Below are 22,241 nucleotides of genomic sequence, written 5' to 3'. Positions count from 1 at the left end.
TTTGAATCTTTTCTTCTGGAGAAAAGAGAAGATCCTGCCTGTCCTGTATGATGGAAGTTTGGTTCATGACTGGGATCTTAAATTTTCTCATTAAGAACAAAACACACTTTCTGGCCAAAACTGTACTGTTTTCTTTCTGGCCAAAACTGTACTACTTTCGCAGAACACCTATTGGGAATAACTACTTTATACAAGGCCAGCTATCTGTTAGCATCATGAAACAGGGTACAAGAAAGCAAGGACAACAGAAGTGGGATCACATAGGCCCAATGAAACAAATGAGTCAAGTACCCATTATATTAATAAGGACACATTTTGCAGAAGCTACATTATAGCCTGATTAGATAAGCTTATTTGTCTTATCTCTCTGGAAATAAAATCTCTAAAAGTTTACATCCCCATTTCTAACTAGAGGTGAGATTTCTCAGTTGGGTACTGTGAATATAGCCCTTTCCCCTATTTATACTGAAACACTGGATCCCTGAAAAACAGGCATGTTTTGTATTACTTTCTGGTTTTGGAAAGAGTTCTTCTCTTTTGGCAGTTCAGAGGTTGACAAAAATGACAAAAAATCAATCAATCAATAATCTTTCCTTTCATGGAAGCACCTATCAAAACAGTAACAGGCTGTTTTGGGAATGATCTAGCACCAAAAGAAAAAGAAAGTTCAAGAAGTCATTGTAAATAATGAAGAGGGACCATAAGGTATACTTATTGTACATCTTACCAAAAATGAATTTTAACATCACTCCTACTCAACACAGCAATGCCAAAACCTGTTGAAAACCTCCAGGTTGGGCAGATACTTATTATTGTATTGGGAGGGGGGTAGGTTTGACTAGAAAGAGAAGGTATTACAAGCTTTTTCTAGCTAAAATGGAATCATTAAGATTTGCAGTAATGACTGAGGAAACACAGCTGACAGTCCTCTTTTTACGATATATATCATAGAGAAAGAGCTTGAAATTGGACTCTGAACTCTACAGGGAGGCTTGGAAATAAAGCCAAGATCATCATGGATTTGAGGTTCAACCATCACTTTCTATCTCTCTTTAGGTATACTTTGATGAACAGTCATATATGCTGACAAGTAGTTTATATCACATCCAAGGCTTCCATTCTATATCAGAGTTCATCTATGACACATTAGAAATTACAGCTGCTGCCAAAACAGTTTTTCTGAGAAATACAAATGGTGAAATTTCCTGTATTTAACAGTGATAGGTTCAAACAGGTCATCTGGACACAGCTGGGAGGATTTTTTTAACACCATTTATGAAAGACCTGTTGACTCAGTGAAAACTCTCAGTGGTGTCCTGACAACTTCCAAGTTTGAGCACTACATAACACTACTTTTATACAGGATTGTAGTAATTTTGAAGACCTTTGGCTACAATAATCTCACACTCTTTCTTCACCAGCTGTCTCTATTCTCAATCTGAAAATTGTCCGTCTTTCGTGAAGGCAGTAGGGATTAGGCTATACTAGCAAGTTAAACAGGGCTGGGTCACAAGCATACGCCCAGTACCAGAATGCAATCATCAACAAATGCTTACAACCTCCTTAGGACAGAGAAAGGAAACTCTTTGTAAAGATCTGCATATGCTTTCCCAACATTATGCTTTCTGTTCATCAGTTTGTCAGACAGCCTATATAATTGCTTTAATTCTTGACTGGATACACTATTTAAATTTTTCAGCCCAACATTTATCTCTGAACTTAATTTGTCCTTAATGAATTTCATTTTTTTTCTAGAGAGATACTTCTTCTAGAGAGACATAATTTTGTATTAGCGAGATCTTTAATAAATACCTTTCTCAAAAATTAAACACTCTTCAACAACTGTGAGTTCTCCCCAGATGACAAATTTAACAAATCCCCCAAACTGCTAGTACATAAAGCAGTTATTACTTTCTCTTCCGCTAAATATCATCCCTCCATATTCTCCTGAAGTATAGAGCTGTGCTTATAATTACTTACTTCTTACTCTTACCATCACATACGGGTAAGAAATTAATGTAAGGTATTCCAAAAGAAATGAAGACAACAGGCAAAAAGCAATAAGTGCTTAGCAGTAAGTGCTTCCAGGTCTTAAATATTTTACTCTAAACATCTTGCCAACATACCTGGAAGTAGTGGTTAAATCACACATAAGCGGAAGTTAGTACTTCTGAGGAACACAACAAAGCTATCTTTAACAAAGAAACACACACATTCCTCCTGTTTTGTTAGTTTGCAACACAATGATTTACACCTGCAATGGTAGAGGCCTATTTGTACTTTTTGTCCAACCACAGCAATCTCCAACTTCCTTGAAGCTTCTAATTTCTACCTATTTGCAATTAAAAACATTTCCATTTTTATCATTTAATTTTACTTGGATAGACTACACCAACCCTCTATTCTGTAGAAATTCCATAGCTCTTTAATATTTATTGAAATGCACTGTAATCCCATTAGTTTAATAAATGAATACTCTCATTTTATGAACTGGGAACCTTTATCTAAGCATGTTATTTATCTCATTTCTCAGCATTTGGCATGTTCTCCAAAAAAATTAATTTAAAAAACAGTTCCATTTTGAAAAGGCTAAAATTCTAATATGATGGTCTTTCTTGTGTCATTAATTTCATTTTTTTAAATGTTCTTATTTAACAGTAACCTCAAAAAACTCCATACCTCACCAATGACTTTGAAAGTCAAATCAAATTCTTCACTTGACATGTAAATCAGTAGTACTAAATGCTATTCAGGTCAAAATATCCAAGCCTTCAGGTTCACTCACACAGCTCCATTAGTCTTTCAAAGCAATCATGTACACACATTTCTCAATATGACCCACATCAAAAGAAATGTGGGTCTTCTAATTTTAAACATTAACATGCTTATCTGACTTCCACCTAAGTTGCAGATATTGTTAGAGAAGAAAGACCGAGTTATGACTTTGTACTGCTTTCACCACACCCTGGAATGACTCTGGAATAAAAATTAATAATAGGATTTAGGAAGGCTCCTAACTGTAGAAGTAACTTTAATTACATTATGTTCTTCCCCTAGACTTGAACTAAAATTTAGGCTGCAAACCAAAATGCTAAGATTTGTTCCTGTCCTTTTCATTTCCATACTTCTGAGATCATTTTAGTTATACAGAGGAGAAGAAAAGAAGAAAATATTATTTTATCATTATTATATGAATGGAGCTGAAAATTTTCAAAAACTGATATAAAGATGAATATTCTCTAGTGCATGAATGTAACCGACTTTGTATCCATATGAGGGTAATGTTTTAACACAAGCCCTGTTTACTTTGTTCCCAGCATTGCTGATGGTATGGCAGCATGAGACATTTTCTAGAATTCTTGACATTGCAATTCTTAGGGCCATAAATTACTAAAAGAATGTTTTCCTCTCTTTCGTATGGGGGGATCCCCATCTCTTCTAGACCATAAATTATCTGATGAAACACTGAAGAATTCACTAGGCAACAAAAGGGCTACAATCTTTCAATACTATTGTAACACAAAGATATCAGTATCAAAACCTACCACATGCACCCAGGGTTAAAAAAAAAAAAAAAAAAAAGATTTACACAGTACTTTCCATTTCTATCTTTAACCTACCACAAATAATATTAATTGAAGGCCATACAGTCCGTGTAAAGAACAGCAAAGAAAGTGCTTCTATAATTATGTTACTAATTTGTACAAAAAAACCCTAAAAACATCATATGACAGTTTTTTGGACTGGAATCAGTCCTACTTCTCTTCCCAGTTCTGTATATAATTTTATGATTACAGAAGGGGACAACAATTCTAATCCACCATTCCAAATGCTCAGAAATTACTGGGCAAAAATGTGCTTATGTTAACCACAAGAACAACAAAAATTGCTAAAATCTGGCAGTGTAGCTAATTGAGAGACTTAATCGCTTGGGACCAAGCACCCTTTTCACAAATTTGTTTAGCTTATTTAAAGCCTGTTTGATATCTACTCATTTCTTAGTCCCCCTGAGATCTATCTCAAAAGATTTTCACTATCAACATACTTTTCCATAAATCTGAGTGCTCCAAAAAGTGATATTTAACAAAGAATAAGCAAAGGAAGAACATCAGATTTCTGTCCTGAGATAAATGAAGGGCACATTCTCATCTGGATCAACATATAAAACTGAGCTAGCTTTTGCTCTGAAGGATTTTAAGGACATAAATATGTACAATGAAAATTTGGGATTCAAAAGGATCCAGTGAAACCTTTAAATTAAGGAGACTAAAATTTTTTCCTCTGGGAAGAATATTTAAAGTCATCCATTACGAGCTTCTTTTCTCAAAGATGTAATACAAGTAATTGCCAAAAACAAGATGCTGGACTAGAGCACCAGCTCATCTGCTCTGCTATTTTTATGTCCTAGTGATATTTTAGGAAAACTATAACCCAATTAGAAATCCAAGAGTAAGCTGGTAGGAATGCATGGAGCAGGAAGGATCATTTGACTGCATGTGGTAGCTAAAGAGAAGGGGGGGGGAAATCTCGAGCAGTGCAATTGTCCAAGTAAATTTAAAGAAAGCCTATAAATCAGCACCAAAACACATCCCCTCAAGTAAAGAAATAAAGCTTTCTTAAAATTTGAATTTTTGAGGCCCATCTTCTATTATTCCTGAGAGAAAGCAAGAGTTACCAAACACTACGATGCCCTTACAACACATTAATGGGCCTTATCATGGCTGCCTCCAAACCCCTGAAGGACAAAGGGCTTATTTCTATGTATAAAAACTGGCAGACACCAGACACACTGGGAGAAAAAAAAAAGTTCATTTGATCTTGGGCAAACACACTTAAGGGAGACTGCAGCACTGAAATTAGCACACGTAACATTTCTTCAGATAGTAATGCACAGAATTTTAATGAGACTCATTTAAGAAAAAAATGGAAAATGATTAGGGGACTACCGGGTGGGGATTACTCTCACTTTTGTTGAAAACTTTACTTTGGTTGAAGGCCAAAAAAAGAAGCAAAACTGAGCATGTAAATTAAGTTTAGGAACTGTACAAATGTGTTCATCTCTAATTGACTGTTTTTATTGCATATAAAATTCATTCATCATTGTCAAAAAAAAATTACAGGAGCACTATTCAACATCTGAAATTCACTTACTTTCAGATCACTTTCAGTCTCCGTCCTTTTCTCCCCAAGGAAATGGATAATATATGGTACAGGCATTAAGTATGTTACTCTGACAAAATTAAGAGTTGCAGAGTCTTTTTTATACTTGTTCTTTAATTTCTTTTGCAAAATATTTTTACTTATTTTTCTACCTTGAACCCCTGAATTGATTTTTACTATTTTCAATGGACAACTTGCAGGCATGTATTTTATTAAGTTTCACCCTTTTAATTAAGGTGAAACTGTCTCATCTAGAGCACTACAAAACCTAAAGCAGCTCAGTTTTACTGTTACTAAAAACCCCTTCTCCTTTACAACTTTACTTCTTTAATTACAAAATTTGGTAGGTTTAGCTAGGAAAGAATAGAGAAGCATGTGAGATGCACAGATAAACCCTAAATTCTAGTTATAAATATATGAAAGTTATATGAGAACATCAAGTCCATTACGATGATAAGTCTCATTTTTAATACAAATCATTTCTTGCTACGGTTTTCATCTATCCAGTCTCTCTCCTGTGAAAAATGTATTGGTAGCTCCATTAAAAAACATGGCTTACAAATTCCCATACAAAAAACAGCACCATAATTATGAAGGTACTGTGACCAAAAATACCTGATTCTTTATTCATAACAGGATATGTGCTTAAATGCATTTAAGTTAAGGACTATGACTTAAGTTTTAATCAAACCTTTCCACAGAATGCTTTATATCAAGCTCTAAAAAACAGTAGCAGGATGTATTGGTCAATAGTAACAGATTCCCAAGAGCAATTTCCCAACAGTCTCCAATACCAGATTTAGAGGGCTTCTCACTTAAGGACTTCCAAAAGCAATCTCAGTTGCTTATTTAGAACATAATTAAACATCAACAGAGACAAACTTTCTCATTCTGGGAAAGTAAACATATATTCCTGTGTTCCTGTTTTTTTTAAATTTGAAACTGAGAAGAGTAATGTAAACTCATGTGGCCTAACACACTGAATTAAATTTTATGGTTCTTGCTGTAATAAAGTACAAGTGGCTATTTACCTTAGAGAAAGTAGGTATTTTGTTGTCTCTTTGAACATGACTCATTACATGCTTTCTTTTCTCTTCCGACCGATAAACTTTTATTTCTTCTTCTCCCTTTGCTGTTCTCCATTCTTCTTGCCTACTGGAAAAAGAAAATTGAGAAGTTAACTTAAAAGCAAAATACTACAGTTGAGAATATTTCTTTCAAACATGGAATAAATGTTCGATGCTTATAATATTCTTTGAGTAGTAGTAGTTTCTCTCTTTAGAGTCAGAATTCAGCTTCAAAGTTATCCTTTCTGAACACAGTAAAATTTAAATGGCAAGTACTGAATACCTGCTATGTTGTGTTTAAAGGACATCCATCTGACTTAACTATCTCCAAATCTATGATTCTCAATTCAAAATCAAGATTCTGGAGAAATGGCCACACAACATCTGAAGTAAGGCTGAAAAACACAACTGAAAAGTACTCTTTCTTGGTTGTTAACAAGATAGCATTTTCTAAATCCAAAGGAAACCTGCATATTTACACCAGCACAGTGACTTGGACATCAGTTATCTCACCTTGAAAAGATTTTTCAAAATTTTAAACATTCAAAAAGCATTTGGTTAATTTCAATCGTATTTCAGAAAACTAGAGCATTTTACTTTTATCAGTAAAGCAAAAAATCCCTACTTGCCCTACACTAAGGAATGTATTTCTCACAAGAGTTTATTACTGAAAGAAACAAAAGTACTGCAGGTTTGGAAATTCATCTCAGGCACATGCTGGATTACGTCAGTGTCCCAGCTTTCTATGAAGGCCATAAAATGTCAGGGACTAACGTGGTCAAATCCCTGTAATCTTATGCTAATAGTCAGAACAAATATAAGCAGTTAGATCCCAATGCATATACAAGTTAAATTACTCTCTCATCTGCTCTGTCAGCATTCTTTAATTCATAACACTTCGATAATTCCAAGACTTTCAAATGTCATGGAAACAACAGTTGATTTCAAACTGAAACTGATTTTAAGAATTATGAGACCACAGAATAGCTAAGTACAACACAAGCTGTTCTGTAACAATGTGAATTCCAAAACTGTTTAATTTAACTAAGTTTACCAAATTAAAATCCACTGCAAATTTGGAAGACCTCTGTTTACCTGGCCACTCCGGAAGAAAGCTCAGGCACTACAACCCTTCGACTCCAAGCCACAAGGTCCCGCTCAGTGGCTATTTCACTTCTTGGTGCGTTGCTGTGCATCTGACGCACACCTTCAATTTGTCCACTACGTCGTAATCCTATATTTGGTGGTGAGTGTACTTCTGAGGTAGAGCTTATAGATCCTGAAAAGTCAAAAAGTCATAGCTGTATTACATCTAAAATTCCAAATGCGAAATGAAAGAAAAAAAAAAATCTATTACTTCAGAAGAAAGTATTAATGGAATAGAACAGTTGCAATAATCTCTGTAGTTTCCAAAACTCGAACTTCTTACACATCTGTGGAGCTGCAGTACTGTTTAAAAATTCATACTGAAGAGGAGCTGAGACATCAATACTCTGAGGTAAAGCAAATGTTTCACTGGTTCACTGTTCTTTAAAAGTGCTTCTGAAAACATTTACAAAAAGCTGACTATTGCTACTGCACTGCAGATCCATTTAATGAAATGCTGAGCTATCTTACTGAATCTGGATATTCTTTAAACACAAAGTCCACTACCTTCAAAAAAATGAAGCCACAACACTGGAAATTATTAGGAATCCAAGCTGTAAAATTTACAAACAAGAAACTGAAATGGTCAAAAGAAAAAAAAAAAAACATGATCCTTCAAACACCTACACTAAAAAAAAATTTCAACATGTTTCCATATCTTTCCACACACTTAAGATCTTCTTGCCCACTCAGGTGGGTTTACCATGATGAATTTTTTAGAGTTGAAGTTTACTGTGAAATCTACTGCAAGACATTGAAATGTGAAATAGTTGTACAGAGAAACATGAAGCTCTTTCCTTTTTTCTCCCTTCCATTTCCTTGATTATTTACCACAGTTCAGACTCCCATCAAGTATCTGGCCAACTCTAGACTAAACAGCAGCATAGTTATTATCGCTAAGGGAACACAGTTGCCGCAAATTCCTTGAGGGGGCATACAACAGCTATTACAAATTTGTAATGTTAATAACTCTGAGGTTAATAATTCTTTTTTGTGAAAGAAAAAAAAGATGGGAAAGTTGTACTATTTTCTATGGCTCCATACCTCCTTTCTAGTAGTTCAACAAAACGCACATACCATGCACAATAATGTGATTTACATTTTCCAACTGTTAGATGTTTCAATAGGAAAAACAAAACAAAAAACAGCCAGTAATTTACCTCTGCTTATCCGGCTGGTACTGCTAGTTCCTGCCTCCCCAGAACGTCTCTGATCCTGTTCCTGCTGAAGTCTTTGAATCATGCTATCCAATGGACTAACTTCTTGATTTGCTTGTTGACTGAGAACTTGATTCAATCCTGTGAAGTAAAATACCAAGAGAACAACACATAAATGTTGATTTGAGGAGCCAAATACTACAAACTGGCTATCTAAATTTTAGCTTTGAAATTCAGAAGTACAGTATATAATCACATGTTTAAGTATGGGCTAATACATACTTTAGGAATCTCATTTTTTAAAACAGGTAACTTTTTTCTTAATATTAACAGCATTAAATTTCCTGGGGCAGGGTCAAGATGATCACATACCACTCCTAATAAAGGTTTAAATTCAATCAAGTATCACCAAGTCACAGAAGACTGTTGTTTGTCAGCTGAGTTAATGTAAATTGTTCACAGGTATGTTCTTAGCCTGTCCCAAATGCACTAAAAAGCACATTAGCATAAACCTCAATGAAAGAACTACATAAAGGATGTCTGATTGAAATAGAATAGTTCTATCTATACTAGGGAACAGCAAGCAGTAAAAATGTCTCCACATAGGCATTATGATAACACAGGTAAGTAATGCTAATTTTCTTTGATATGTACAACAGCCATGAAACCTCTTTGGGTAGGTCTCTTGACAGGAGATAGTTCTATTTGAAAGGATTAGAAGGTAATAACATTATTTCAGTGCAGCAAGCAAAAACCATAGCATGTAAGCATAAACAATGCAAAACTTTTCTTAGTCACAATGGTCACAAAATACTAGACAGATATGGAGAAAAAGGCAAGGGTTACAGGCTGATTTGAAAAAGAAGTCAAATACCTCAATACAGAATTTGTGATGGAATGGAGTAGTGAGAAATTTGTGAAGAGAAGCAAGTTGCACACATTTGTTGAGACACAGAAGAGGGAACTTGCAAGACTTTGTAATGAGGGATGACAGCGTTCAAAGAAATAAGCTACAAAAGTTATTTTCCCAGCATCATTCCAAAGAGATATCACAGTGTAAGACCGCACTTACCAAGATCAAATACAAGATACTACAGTAACCATGCTATGAAATAAAGAGCTTTGATTATGTGAAAGACAGAAACAGCCATCTCTTAATGGATGATGTTATGCAGAAAGAATATAAATATTTAAGATAGTGGTCTCAGGTTTTCAAGGTTAATTTAGTTGAAGCCAACTTCCCCAAAGCTTAGAATCATGGAATGAAGTCTGGTACAATCACAGATGTGTTTTCTGACTGATGTGTAGTAAGGCAGTCAGATTTATTTGGTGAACTCATAAGCAGATGCACTGTCTCTTGCAAACAATTTGAAATGCTACAAACAACCCAGGAATGCTTTTAAATAAATAAAAAAAAAAACCTACCTAAAAAAGGAGTATTTTTCATATTTCTAGTTTGCAAAGTTTGCCTTCCTAAGTAACAATAAGTTAAAAAATAGTCTAATAGAGTGGTGTATATTTGAAATTTTCAATATATCTGGTTAAAAGGAGCTTCATCTAACATATAAACAGTAAATCAAGCATGACTAGCTGTTTTTTAACTCTTATAAGAAAGAGAAAAAATAGATAAGAATACAGAAAATTACTTTTCAAAAAAAAAAAAAAAAAAGCTTTCATAGCTCTAAGAGAGATCAGTCAAATCCTGTAATAAAGTTTCAGAAAGCAAGGAGCTTCCGTAGTGGAAGGGGAACATATAAAGTACACAAAGACAGTTTAGGTTTGGGTAAGATGTATATACTGTTGCTAAATTGTAGAGTAGAAAAACATCTTCTGTCTCTCCCAAATCTCTCTGGCTCTCTGCCAGCCTGGTTGATGGCTTCCTGCTATTAAACAAAATGCTATGGACATCGTCTTCCTATGGACCTTCATCTATCATGCAAACACATCATTAGATTTAATATTGTTTGGTCTGTGTTCAGGGTCTGACTTATTTCAAAATATTACAATGGAGAATGCGTCCAGGACATTTTCCTATTTGGAGATTACAAGAGTGTCATAGCTCCATGTAACAATGAAGTAAACTCACTGGAACCTAATTTAGCTTCAAAACCACTGACTAAAAAGCTGGAGATAAAGCATAGCAAACAGCAACAAAAGGATTTCTGCCTTCTTACAAGTGCTACTTAGGTAGCACTTTCCTATAATTTTGGAGGACATGTTAAAACATTTATTAAAAATTATTATTTAAGTATTCGGTGTCTTGCTCTCCTCATCTGTAGACCTGAGGATGAAGAAATCTCTCGAGCAAAATGATACGGTATTTTATGGTCCTTCTGACAAAAGATGATCCTTGGAACATCTCTCAGGCTAGCAACTGTAGGAAATTTGTAAAATGGTCTTTTGGTAAGGAGCAAAACTTCCACTCAACTTTCCTAGAATTTCTGACACACTGTAGACTTAAGCACGGCATATATAAGCCACTACTTACAGGCATAGCCAGTTTTCCCAGATTTTCAAGAAAATCCAGATACTTAGCAATGCCTATCCTGGAAACATTTAAAGCTAATGTCACCAGCCACTGTTTGGTCATTCACATGAATGCTGAACCAGTAACACACAACAAGCAGGCATCATTTTTAATTCTCCACCTATCTGTACCACATTTAGGCAATTTCCAGTAGCTGTTGCCCCAAAGTGTGTTCTCCACGTACACGGCATGTGAGGAACAACTTTAGGGGAACATCCTAGGTTTTTGCTCATCAAATCTTGAGAGATCTTTAATTGAACTATCAAAGCTTAAGTTGAATGATTTTCTTCATCTCAAGAGGAGGAGGGTTTGGCAGGAGGTGACAGGTGTCCTCCCACTTTCCTCTTCTTGTAGCTGTTACCTGAAAAGGCGCAGAAGATCAGTCTACTTCCTAGGTTCTCTGAAGTAGGAAGTCTTACCCCAAAAAGATCAACTGAAAGCTCACTCAGCATCTTACACCATTTCAATAATGAAATGATGAACTCCAAGCAAACTGGTATTGTAGCGTTAGCTAGTACTAACTTGAGTGATGACAGTACTGTAAGTGATGTAGACTGTCACAAGCAATGAGTGCCAAGCAACTCATAAGCCATGCAACTCTTACATGCTACATGAATTCTTATCACCAATGATGAAGAAAAAGTACAAAGCGAGAGGGTAGGGGTAGAACACCTGGAGGTACGAGGTATACTGTATAATGAACTGAAATTTTCCATACCTGAAGATGTCACTCCCATCTGAGGAATAAGCTGTTCCTCCCTGCAGTTCTCACGACCAGGAACTAGTCTTTGAAACCTTGCAGGATGAGGGTTGCCATCCACATCAACCAAAAATGGAGGAGGCATAAGGTGTGGAGCCTGCTGCGTCTGTTCATCCAGGACAAAGTTGTTGGCATCACGGATAAGGGGCCGATAATCACTATGAAAGAACATCTGATCTGCTATCTGTAAACAAAGTCATTTTGTAATTTTTAAAGAACCTATAAAAAAGCATACAAAACATATCTGCCAAAAGTATTCTTTACAGTGTTACTGGTGGTCACTTCTATAAAAACAAGGTTATAAGCTGATCTGTTTAATTCAGTCTAAAGGGGAAAATTTAACAAGTCTGTGTTTTTTTTCCCAGTACTCACTTACTGTATTATGTATGTATTATACTGTATAATACGAGGAGAATAATCCAAAGGCTTGAGTGTGGGGAGTGTTTAAAGAACAGGGGAATGGGGGAATGTTTAACAACATGTAGTTATTTGACACAGCACAGATATATTAATAGGTTACAAATTATGATGTATATACACCTGATGATGAAAACTGTACCACAGACTTCTAAGAGCTATGGTGTGGGAAGAATAGGAAAAATACTTATCACATCATTTGTGGTTCATCGCCTAGTATTTTAACACAAGCAGCCAAACGTACATATTCTTACTATAGTGCTAGATATTTGAAAAAGTTTCAATAGATAAAAAACTGAATTCTTCAGATTCAAAGGTTTGTTTTTAATTTCAGTGCATTCCCTCATGATTTATTCTAGGTGACTTTGCCACAGGCACTCAGGACTGAGGAATTCTTTTGTCCAGTCAATATATACAAAGGCTTATGCTCCACCCCCTCGCTGGCACATGCATCTCCACGTCATGCAATCAGAGAGATACTGGACTACAAGGAGAAAAGAGAAAGCAGACAGCAAGCAAAATGACAGATAGACTACACATCCCAACACTACTCACTGGAAAGTAAATCCCTTTGAGTGACAGTTCATGTAGACAGCTGAACTTTGAACAAATAAAAATAATACTCCACACAACCACAATTCACTAGAAGAAGATTTCCAGTGCAGCATAGAAATGGTTAAACAATTGATCAAAGGTGTAAACAGATCTCCAAATAATCTTGTCATGGGTGTTAAAAACAGATTTTTGAGCAAGGACACAGAAATACCCAAGTTCTGGTAGAATGTGTTCTGACTCTGCAGAGTATGCTCTATCATAACCAATTCATAACATAATTTTCTATAACTTGTAATTCAGAAATCAGTAAGAGAGACATGATTGCGTCATCAGGAGACCAGACCTCAGAGTACAATACAAACACTAAGTTTCCCTGTCCTGGATGAGAGATGACCGGGAAGGAAAGATGACAATAAACATCTGTCTGATACAACATCAAGAAGAAATCTGAGGTGCCTACATGCATCCACATGACGTGAATAAAAACATATAGGAATCATCTGTCACACAGGCTCTTGACTCTCCAAATTCAGAAAAGTAGCACCAGCAAGAAAACCGGAAAGATGCACAGGGAGATGCAACAGCAAAGAATTTACTTCTGGGATTGAAATGGCTACTCTTACTGAGTACATATGGACAAGATCATGTCCTATGCAGTAAGCGGCCCTGACTGAAAGAGGTATTGTTGCCAGATTCTTTACTAACTTGAGAGAATGAATGAAAAAGATAACAAGCACTCTCATGAGGGGAACAATCGTGTTTCATCAACAGAAACCTTGTTTCATCAAGGCAAGCTTAACAACTTTGTTCCTTCAGCTCCAAGAGTTAGCTCAAGACAATGAAGAAAAGTCCTCTAGGAGGACTTAAGGTTTTGTGTAGAATCATAACAGTAGAATATCTAGTACTTTCATCTAGCGCAATCCTCCTATTACTATTAAGTACTTTTCATAGTGAAAAAGAAGAGGTTCCAATGGCATGATCATACAGGCTGTGAGTTTTAATGTCCTGTGATTTGGCTGTACAGTGCTCTCTGCATCCCACATTACCAGGTTTTGTAAGCAAGGGGAGGATCTGAAGATCTTGGATTCAGTGTCCTCATACCAGAACAGTCTCCGGTGCAATATCCGCAGGGACTTATCTGTATTTACCTTTCTGTGTACTCTTTACTGCAAGCAAGTATGGAACAGAAAGTAAATAACAATTTTCCACTCCATGAGACAAGAATGGCATTTAACAGAGAATCCAGGCTCAGACCAGCTCTAAGCAGAACTCCGAAAAGCTCCTACTGGAACCTGGGGCTCAGAGATACACTCCAATGTAAGATCTTATCCTCAGGCCCCAGGTCCTTCAGGGTGAATTAGGAAACCTTAAATAGCCATGTTCAGTTTCTCACGTGTTCAGCAGACAACATGAACCTGTTAAGAATACTAACAAGCAGACCTTGCTATTCTACTTTTAGAGGTCAACTTCATGACAAAAACAAGATACTATACCACCATAAAAGTGTATTCTACATATGACATCTCAAACACAACTTTGTTGCTGGTGGGAAAGCTTTTGACACAGGTCTGAGCTCTAGAAGATAGACCGGAAGGTTCCTTCCTTTAGCAATTACACATTCAGAACCCCCAGTTTCTCCAAATAGGCAAACCTGTACAAATGCAGAGACTTTCCCCACTACTGCACAGGAGCCATCAATTTGCAACAAGGAACAGTGGTTCCGGTAGTCTAAAGGAACTAAGGCCTTGAAAGGCTCAGAGATATAGCCCAGTGTACGATTTTAAATTAACTGAAAGGTGCCTTATGCTTTAGGCTGGTTAGGCATTCTTGACAAGTTTCCCCACTTAAGCAAGGGGCTCCTGAAATGTACGTGCCCTGTTGACATTGAGCTCAACTCATCTCTGATGAACTTCAGACACGCAGAAATCTCAGCTGAGATTGGCTAAAGGTCCCCTTATAACTGGATCAAAGACCAAAGGAGTCCAAAGCAAGCAACAAATGTATACAGCCCCATAAAACATGTCACCCCCCCACTCCCCAAAAAACCTACCCACAAACAAAAAACAATATATCCCATCATCATCATGGCCAAGATCACACTGAAAATGTTTGCTAGGTGAAAAAGACAGGGAGGAAGGAGGGGAGCGCAAGAGAGGGGAGCCTAAACAGACAGTGGTCTTAGCCAACTAGGAAGCACAGATACTATCTGAACATAATATGAAAAAACGTACATATGGAAGATCAAGAAATCTCCTTCAGCAGAGCCAACATGATCTCAGCTAGAATCATCATCTTGAGCACAACTTGCAAATGCAGGAGTACAGGAAAAGTGTCAACAGACAGGTTATCACACTCCTTTTTCCTGTAAAAATCCTTCCCCAAAATGGATGGAAATAATTTTAAAGCCAAAAACCTACCCTCTACCAGAGCATATTCTCATAAGTGTCCAAATAAAACAAGCAGCTGGGGGGAAGGGAGGGGAGCAGAAAGCACAACACCAAGTCTCCAGCACACACCAATCTTTAGTTATATTTTTCCATAAAGCAGGTCAGGCAAAAGTGAAAGGAGATGGAACCAGACAAGAAAAAGATCTATAATTTCTGAGATGAGTTTTCTGAGAGCTGAAGACAGATCAAAAAAAAAAGTAAATCCTATTTACTCCCATTTCTTCTATGGTCAATAATGGTAAGAATACTGAGGCACAGTTATATCTGGAGAAGATCATTTTAAATCACCTGATAAGCAAAAAATTTGAAACATAATCTCTTCTCAGGGGCTGTAGGGAAAATCCCAAGGGAACAAAGGGTCTCTAGAGTTTAAAAAGTGAAAAACACTGTTTTCCTTCTTCAAACAGATCTAATCCCTCAAAAGTTAATTTATCAAATGGCAGTGTAAAGGAAACTCCTGGTCTGCCACAGCAAAGACAAAAAGGATCTTGGTATCATGTCCATTTGCAACATTTCTGAACTGCAGAGGACTATACAATTCCAAAACAGTTAGAGAGAAAAGGAAACCTGCAGCAATCCATGGGTTATGGTGAGAGAAATATTTCTATCGCAACAGGGTTTAAAATCTGGAAGAGCAGGAACTCTGAAAGACAGAAAGACTTTGAAATTCATCTTCTGGTAATCCTAGTTTTCCTGGCTTGTGTTGCTTCTGCTCCTGTGTATTTTCCCTTCCATTCCAAAGGAAACAAACAGGTGGATTGATCTATAGTAATAGCTGAGGGATAGCAACAACAGTCAAGTATTGAGTACTTCAAATAATAGCTGAGAAAAAGGAAAAGAACATCCCCAGTATTTAGCATTGCTGTAACTAGCATCAAGATAAGAACTGGAAGACTTCAGACAGAAATGCAGTTGTTTACAAGACAAAGATTAAAATTCTTTTTGCTTTCTCTCTCCTTCAGACCCGTGTGTTGTTTGACAGGGTGCTTTGAAGACTGGCCCAAGTTCCAAGATCCAAAGCAGAAGGCAGGATCCAGACACCAGCATTTCACCAACAATCTTCAAGCATCAGGTACCAGCAGCAGAGGGCCTTGTGGGTGCTCCAAACTAGGTACTGTACAGTTGACAGGGCATGCTCATCAACCATGGCGGGTTGAAAGAAAGAAAGAAAAGTCTTTCCAGTCATGAGGGTCTGTGACAAGCCATCCAAACTTAGAATACACAATAGTAACTATGATATCAGGATAAAGATATAATATTTTAATTTCACATTGCTGTGTAAGCACCATGACATCCATGCTTGCAGAACTACATAAGCAGACATAAAGCTGTATTGCTAGAATGCATAGCACCTCTACTGTAAATAATTGTCTCCCATGCTATGACATGTTTAAACAAATATCAAGAATTAGTTTTATTACAATGCCCCCAACCTGCCCTACCTTTTGTCTTAGTTAGAACCAGAAAAATATTTAAAGCCAAATGTGCAACTAACATCAATTTCACTTCAGTCTATTCACTTTATCCATGTGGATCAATTACTATACACCTGTAACCCCCTCACTTCAGAGAGGAGGCAATGGCTGATTTTTTTGTGATTCCCATGCAAACAACAATAGCTTCATAGTATGTTTCTGTAATTTAAAGATGACAAACACTGAAAGAAAGCCCGATCAATGTCAACAACAGGAATCTGACGCATCCCATATTATTGGCTCAAAAATATGTTGAGATACATCTTTTTGAAATGAAGCTCTGAAGTATGCACAAATACATTCAAAACAGACAAACATTTTGATTTTCATCTTGCACTGTACCTTGTCATATTTGCTACTGGAACCAAAGCCAAAAATCAGAAGGTGACCATGAGAATCAGTACATGCAAAATGCTGTCCATCAGGAGAGCACTTGCAGTCAAAAACTGCACCATGTCCTTGTCCTTCAATCTGAAATACATCAATATACAAAACAATTAAGTTACCAGAAATAAATTGTTTTAAATTATGATTCTCAAAACTGTGGTGTTGATGTTGAAATTTATATAAAATCGGTACAACAGTATACTGATAGATGGAAGTTACTTTAGTACATAGTTTACTTTTTAGCCATTCACTTTTCAGTGAATTTTGTGATAATACTCATGAAAGATGCCAAATTGATAGTAGTAGAAATGGACAGACTTTATCCACAAAGCAGGCACAGTATAGGAAGTAACAATAAAAGCTTCCCCTTGAATGTCCTGCTGATAAGCCTAACCAGAGAGCTGGGTCCAGTTCAGGGCTTTAGTCGCTACACCCTTTCAATCCTCTGCCTTTCTGCTAAGCTAGCTCCTAAGCATTGGCTGCTGTGGTGTATCAGAACACCTGCCCACTGGAAAACGCACTGATAACAGACAACCCACATTACACAACTTAGCAACTGCCTGTTCCTGTAATTCCTACTCCTACTTTGTTGGTGTGGGGAGGTTTAGATTTGTGTAGTTTTAACTCCAGTTTTTAAAGGAGAACTGCAAAGATTTTAAAAAAGGAATTTTTACCTGATACTCATTTTCTGTTTTCCAGTTCCATTAAGCCAGAACAAATGGGTTTTTGTTTTTCCCTGCAACCTGTCAATCAAGCAGAGGTGACCAATCACCACTCTGAATTTTCACGTCTTCAGCACCTCTTCAGAAAGCCCCTTTCTATTCTCCCCAGTAAAGCAATTTTGCATTTTCTTTAAGAGAGACCAAAAAAAAAATTCTTTCCCTAACTGCGGCAGGCCTATATATACTGCCAGAAAAAAAAAAAAAGGGAAAAAAAAAAAAGGAATTCAGTCTGCACACAGTAACACTATGCACTTCTATGGCACCTTCCAACAGAGGCCATCAGCATTGTTTTTAACGAACTAAGCCTCAAAACTCCTGTGAGCTAGGTACTGTTTTATCTTACAGGTTAAAAGACTGAGGCAAGAAGTCTGTTTTGCCCATGGTCATACAACACATCCACATCCACACCCCTGCACACACACACCAATGGTAGAAGCTGCTACACCTATTTTCAGTGCTTTCAATCATTAGATAATGGTCTCTCTTACTACAGCTGTTTGCCAAAAAAGTAAAGTGAGTTTCTGGACTCGCAAAAAAGGAACATAAACCAATTAAAGATTTATGTTCTATTTTGCTCCACATTATTCCAGAAGGAATGAATTTTAGTAGAAGTATCCTACAGAAGGAGATGGGAAATAAAAACAGAGCCTCAAGAGAGTGACACTAACATCACAACAGCTAAGAATGCAGAATTAATGCAAGCTAAGTAAATTCAAGATCCAACAACTGAGGTAATGTTACACTTAGCGTTGCTCTTTGTATGCAGAAAGCTCACCTTAGTAAAGGGAGACAGTTTGGGGAGGCAGGGGAGAGTGTGGGGGGGGACTTCAGCCAAAGATTAAACTTTGCAGATGTATACTAAAACCTGGAAAAGTGTTTATATAGAAGTTTCTGATCCCCTTCCCTACCCCCAACAAAGAAAACACATAGTATTGAGCTTCCTAACAACAAAGTCCTGCGTAAACAGAATTTCAGGGCCCTCCTAGAGGCTAAGATTTGAAGACTTTTTGCTGTCCAAGGAAAACTAGGCATGCAGTGGGAAGAATTATTTGCTAACCACGGTGAGGGGTGGTGGTGGGGAACAATCAGACATGACATTTTTAAACCTCCTCAGTGACGAATGGCTGGGACGGACCATTTTCAAGAAACTCCTGGGATTAGAATGAAGTGTTAGTTGAAGACATTCCTTTCTGATATAAAGGAAAAGAACAGTGATCCACTATTCAGCAATTAGTACAGTGTAAATAGTTTTACTCTAAATGTAGTCACAATCAGGTTAAAAAATGCTTTTGCAAAGGACAGCAATCAGATCTTTTAGTACCACCCTTTAAGTCTTATGCACAAGTACTTGGAAATAAAGAACCTTAATGCTATAAGAACAAAAAATTACTGTTGGAGATTATGCCAACATAGGAAAATAAGCTTCTAAGAAGTAACTGCTATTAAAAATTAAAGGGCAAGGCCTGCCAGGAGTGATATGCAGCAGAATTTTTTTTCCACAAAATTTTTTTTGAATTAATAAATGGTACTTTACAATAGGATTTCTTCAGTAATAAAGCTAACAGAAGAGCTGGTCATTTGGAGCAGAAACTAAACATTAAGTTCCAGAAGGGGTATCCACAATAAACCCATAAAACCTTAACTTAAGTAAACTTGATAAGGGACTTGAGCAAAGAGAAACAAATTTTTTTTTCTTTTAAATCAAAGATGCTAGAACTGTATGAAAATTGCATCCCAAAAAAGAAAAACTGTTTTTTCTGTCTGGAATTTTTCCCTGCTGAATAAAAGGATACCAAGGGTAAAGGGAAGAGGAGAACACTCATAAAAACAGAAAAAGCACTAGTCAATTAACAGCGGTCCCTACAAAATAGGGATTTTAAAAGTGAACGTGTTAAGATAGCAAAGGTTCTTCAACCAAAAAAGGAAAGAACCAGTGATGCTATACAATGAGCATGGACTAAGTCAAGCTTACCTTTAATCTCAAATTCAAGAATTCAGCTATTTCCCCCACTTTCCATCTTAGGATAATAGTGAGGAAACAGACAGATGTAAGTACACAGCAAAGGGAGGAATGCTTATGAAATAAGGGAATGAAAATGAATGAAATAAGGGAATGAAAAAGGAAATTATTCTCTTCCTTTCAGTTGTGATGAGTTTTATGTTCCCAAGTAAGGGAGAACAGAGTTGTGAAACTGGCTCAAAAAATGGTAAGTCTTAGTTCATAAAAAAAATTTGTTACATGAAATCAGAGTAGTAGTACTTAAGGAGGAAGTGACTGGGGCAATAAGCCACCTTTCTAACCTCTTATGAATAGCATCATAGAGTTAAAAACTGGTCTTTAAGGAAAGTAAAACAAGAGAAATGAAAAATTGAATAAAATGCAAAATGAGTCCAAGAGAAGAGAATATCAGACAAATTTAGCAGACTTTCTTCAGTAAGATAACTGATTTTGTATACCAAGAAAATACAATTCATTCAACTTAGCTCAATTTCATCAAGTCATCTAACAATGGTACCATGGCATTGAAAACTTAGTTCAAAGAGAAGAGATGGTGATTAGTGGAGAACTGTATGGCAGATAAACTTGCTAAGGAAAAGGTAACAGTTACTAGCACTGAAAAGACATACAGAGCTAAAAGTATGTTATTAGTGAAGTTCCTCAATCCTGGCCTTTTTATTAGTGACTACAGAAAAAAAAAAAAAAAAGAGTATGTTGATGAAACGTACATTAGGAAATCATCCATTAAAAACAGAATTGGGACACAGTACAAATGATATTGCCTGAAGCATTTAAAAGCTAATAGGACAAAACACAATAGGCCACAAACTTAATAAAACTAATAAGAATATCTAAAGTACTTACTGCTAGAAAAAACAATGGAATTCAGTCTACACACAATAACACTGTGCACATCTATCGCACTTTCCAACAGAGGCCATCAGCATTGTTTTAAAAAGTTATTGAACTAATAATCTTGTGAGGCAGATGCTGTTCTGTCTTACAGAATAAGAGACTGAGGCAATTGGCTGGAAACAGAAGGAGAAAGATCACTGTATATTCATTGCAATGAATCACACATAATGTACCAAAAGAAAGAAAAATATATGAGGGGGGAGGGAGAGAGAGAGAATGCATGCGCGAGCAAGAGAACACGCATGCTAGACAAGTACACAATGATAAGCAAGAAGTCTTCTAAAATGATACATGTAATTTTTGTTTCCCATGTTCAAGATAAATGAATTCTAACTGGAACAGGCGCAGAGAAATTTTCTCACTCATCAAGATAATGGAAAACCTAAGAGCTCGGCCTGTTAACAGGACTGCTTTGTACACATATACAACAAAGGGTTTAGGAGGAAGAGAACTATTTAACTTTTTAACTATTTAAACAAAGATTCTGCAAACTGAGTACTGGCTTCTACTTGGACTCACAGACATTAGGGTGGCTTTACTCCACAGGATCCTTTATGTGGTCTTACATACTAGTCAAAGGAGAAACTTCTCAAAAACCACACTTTGGCCAACTCAAAAATAATGCATCTAAACCTTATTCTAAGTCATTTCATCCTTCAAAGGTGCTCCTAGACTCCAAAACCTGATCTAAAAATAAAAAGTCTCATACAATTCCAGCAAAATAGGAAGTCTCTTCAGGCTTCATGAAGGCCACAACATAGGAAATAACTTGTTTTAAATCTCGAATAAAAATACTCTGTCTATACGAGCTAGTGGCATGCCTTTTCAGACAACTGTCCAAAAGTATCACCTCATATGGGAGAAACAGTCCATTCATAGAGCATTTTGCTGAGCTGTACTAGATGGAATATAATCTTCCATGTCTTTCTTCTGATAGGGACTCCAATTTTTTTGGGTGACATTTAGGCTAAAAATAATCAAAAAGTTTTCAGCAAAGCTATTGAAAGGGAAAAGATCCAGGGTAGGCAATTCAGGTTAACTGATTAATCAACAGTAAACAACATTGTAACTGACATGGTAATACTGTTAGAGCTTCAGATTTTATCAGGCTGCATTGAAAGTAAAAGTAGCATTAGAAGATCAGGAACCACCTCATAAAGATCAGTGAAAGAGGAAGCTTTCTTTCATAAGATGAATTTGTCTGCTTTAATTTCAAAATGAAGACTGGACCCCAGAAGATAGGATAGGAAAAGCACTAAGATAAATAGATATAAGGAGGCACAGCATAGGAATCGCCTGTCATGTGAAGTGTCCACTCAAAACTAAAGGACGGAGTCAACAACCAGCTCTCTGGAGGAGCTGGAGCATGCAGAAAAATCTGAATTGCAATTTAGTAGCCTCTGCTTGATTGACAATTTGCAGGAAGAAACCCTTTTGACTTGAATCGGTAGATGCTTTAACACTGACACCGTAAATTCCTCTAAGTAAAATAAGGATAAAACAGTGA

The 22,241-nt window shown here is 36.6% G+C and overlaps 1 protein-coding gene across 9 annotated transcripts in view; it reads right to left on the bottom strand.

Moving 5' to 3' along the window:
- Positions 1 to 22,241, bottom strand: part of PHIP (pleckstrin homology domain interacting protein) — a 121,408-nt gene that overhangs the window by 40,764 nt on the left and 58,403 nt on the right. For all 9 annotated transcript variants that reach the window (XM_067294081.1, XM_067294082.1, XM_067294085.1 and 6 more), the window contains 5 exons: positions 17,054 to 17,182; positions 11,776 to 12,001; positions 8,534 to 8,671; positions 7,323 to 7,506; positions 6,192 to 6,315 (listed from right to left, as the gene is read on the bottom strand). In XM_067294081.1, the coding sequence (XP_067150182.1) occupies positions 6,192 to 6,315; positions 7,323 to 7,506; positions 8,534 to 8,671; positions 11,776 to 12,001; positions 17,054 to 17,182 (801 nt within the window). The remainder of the gene's footprint in view (positions 1 to 6,191; positions 6,316 to 7,322; positions 7,507 to 8,533; positions 8,672 to 11,775; positions 12,002 to 17,053; positions 17,183 to 22,241) is intronic.

Source organism: Apteryx mantelli, chromosome 3 (genome assembly GCF_036417845.1).
Source record: "Apteryx mantelli isolate bAptMan1 chromosome 3, bAptMan1.hap1, whole genome shotgun sequence".
In the NCBI taxonomy this organism is placed as follows: domain Eukaryota; kingdom Metazoa; phylum Chordata; class Aves; order Apterygiformes; family Apterygidae; genus Apteryx; species Apteryx mantelli.
This window is presented reverse-complemented; position numbering and strand designations above follow the sequence as displayed.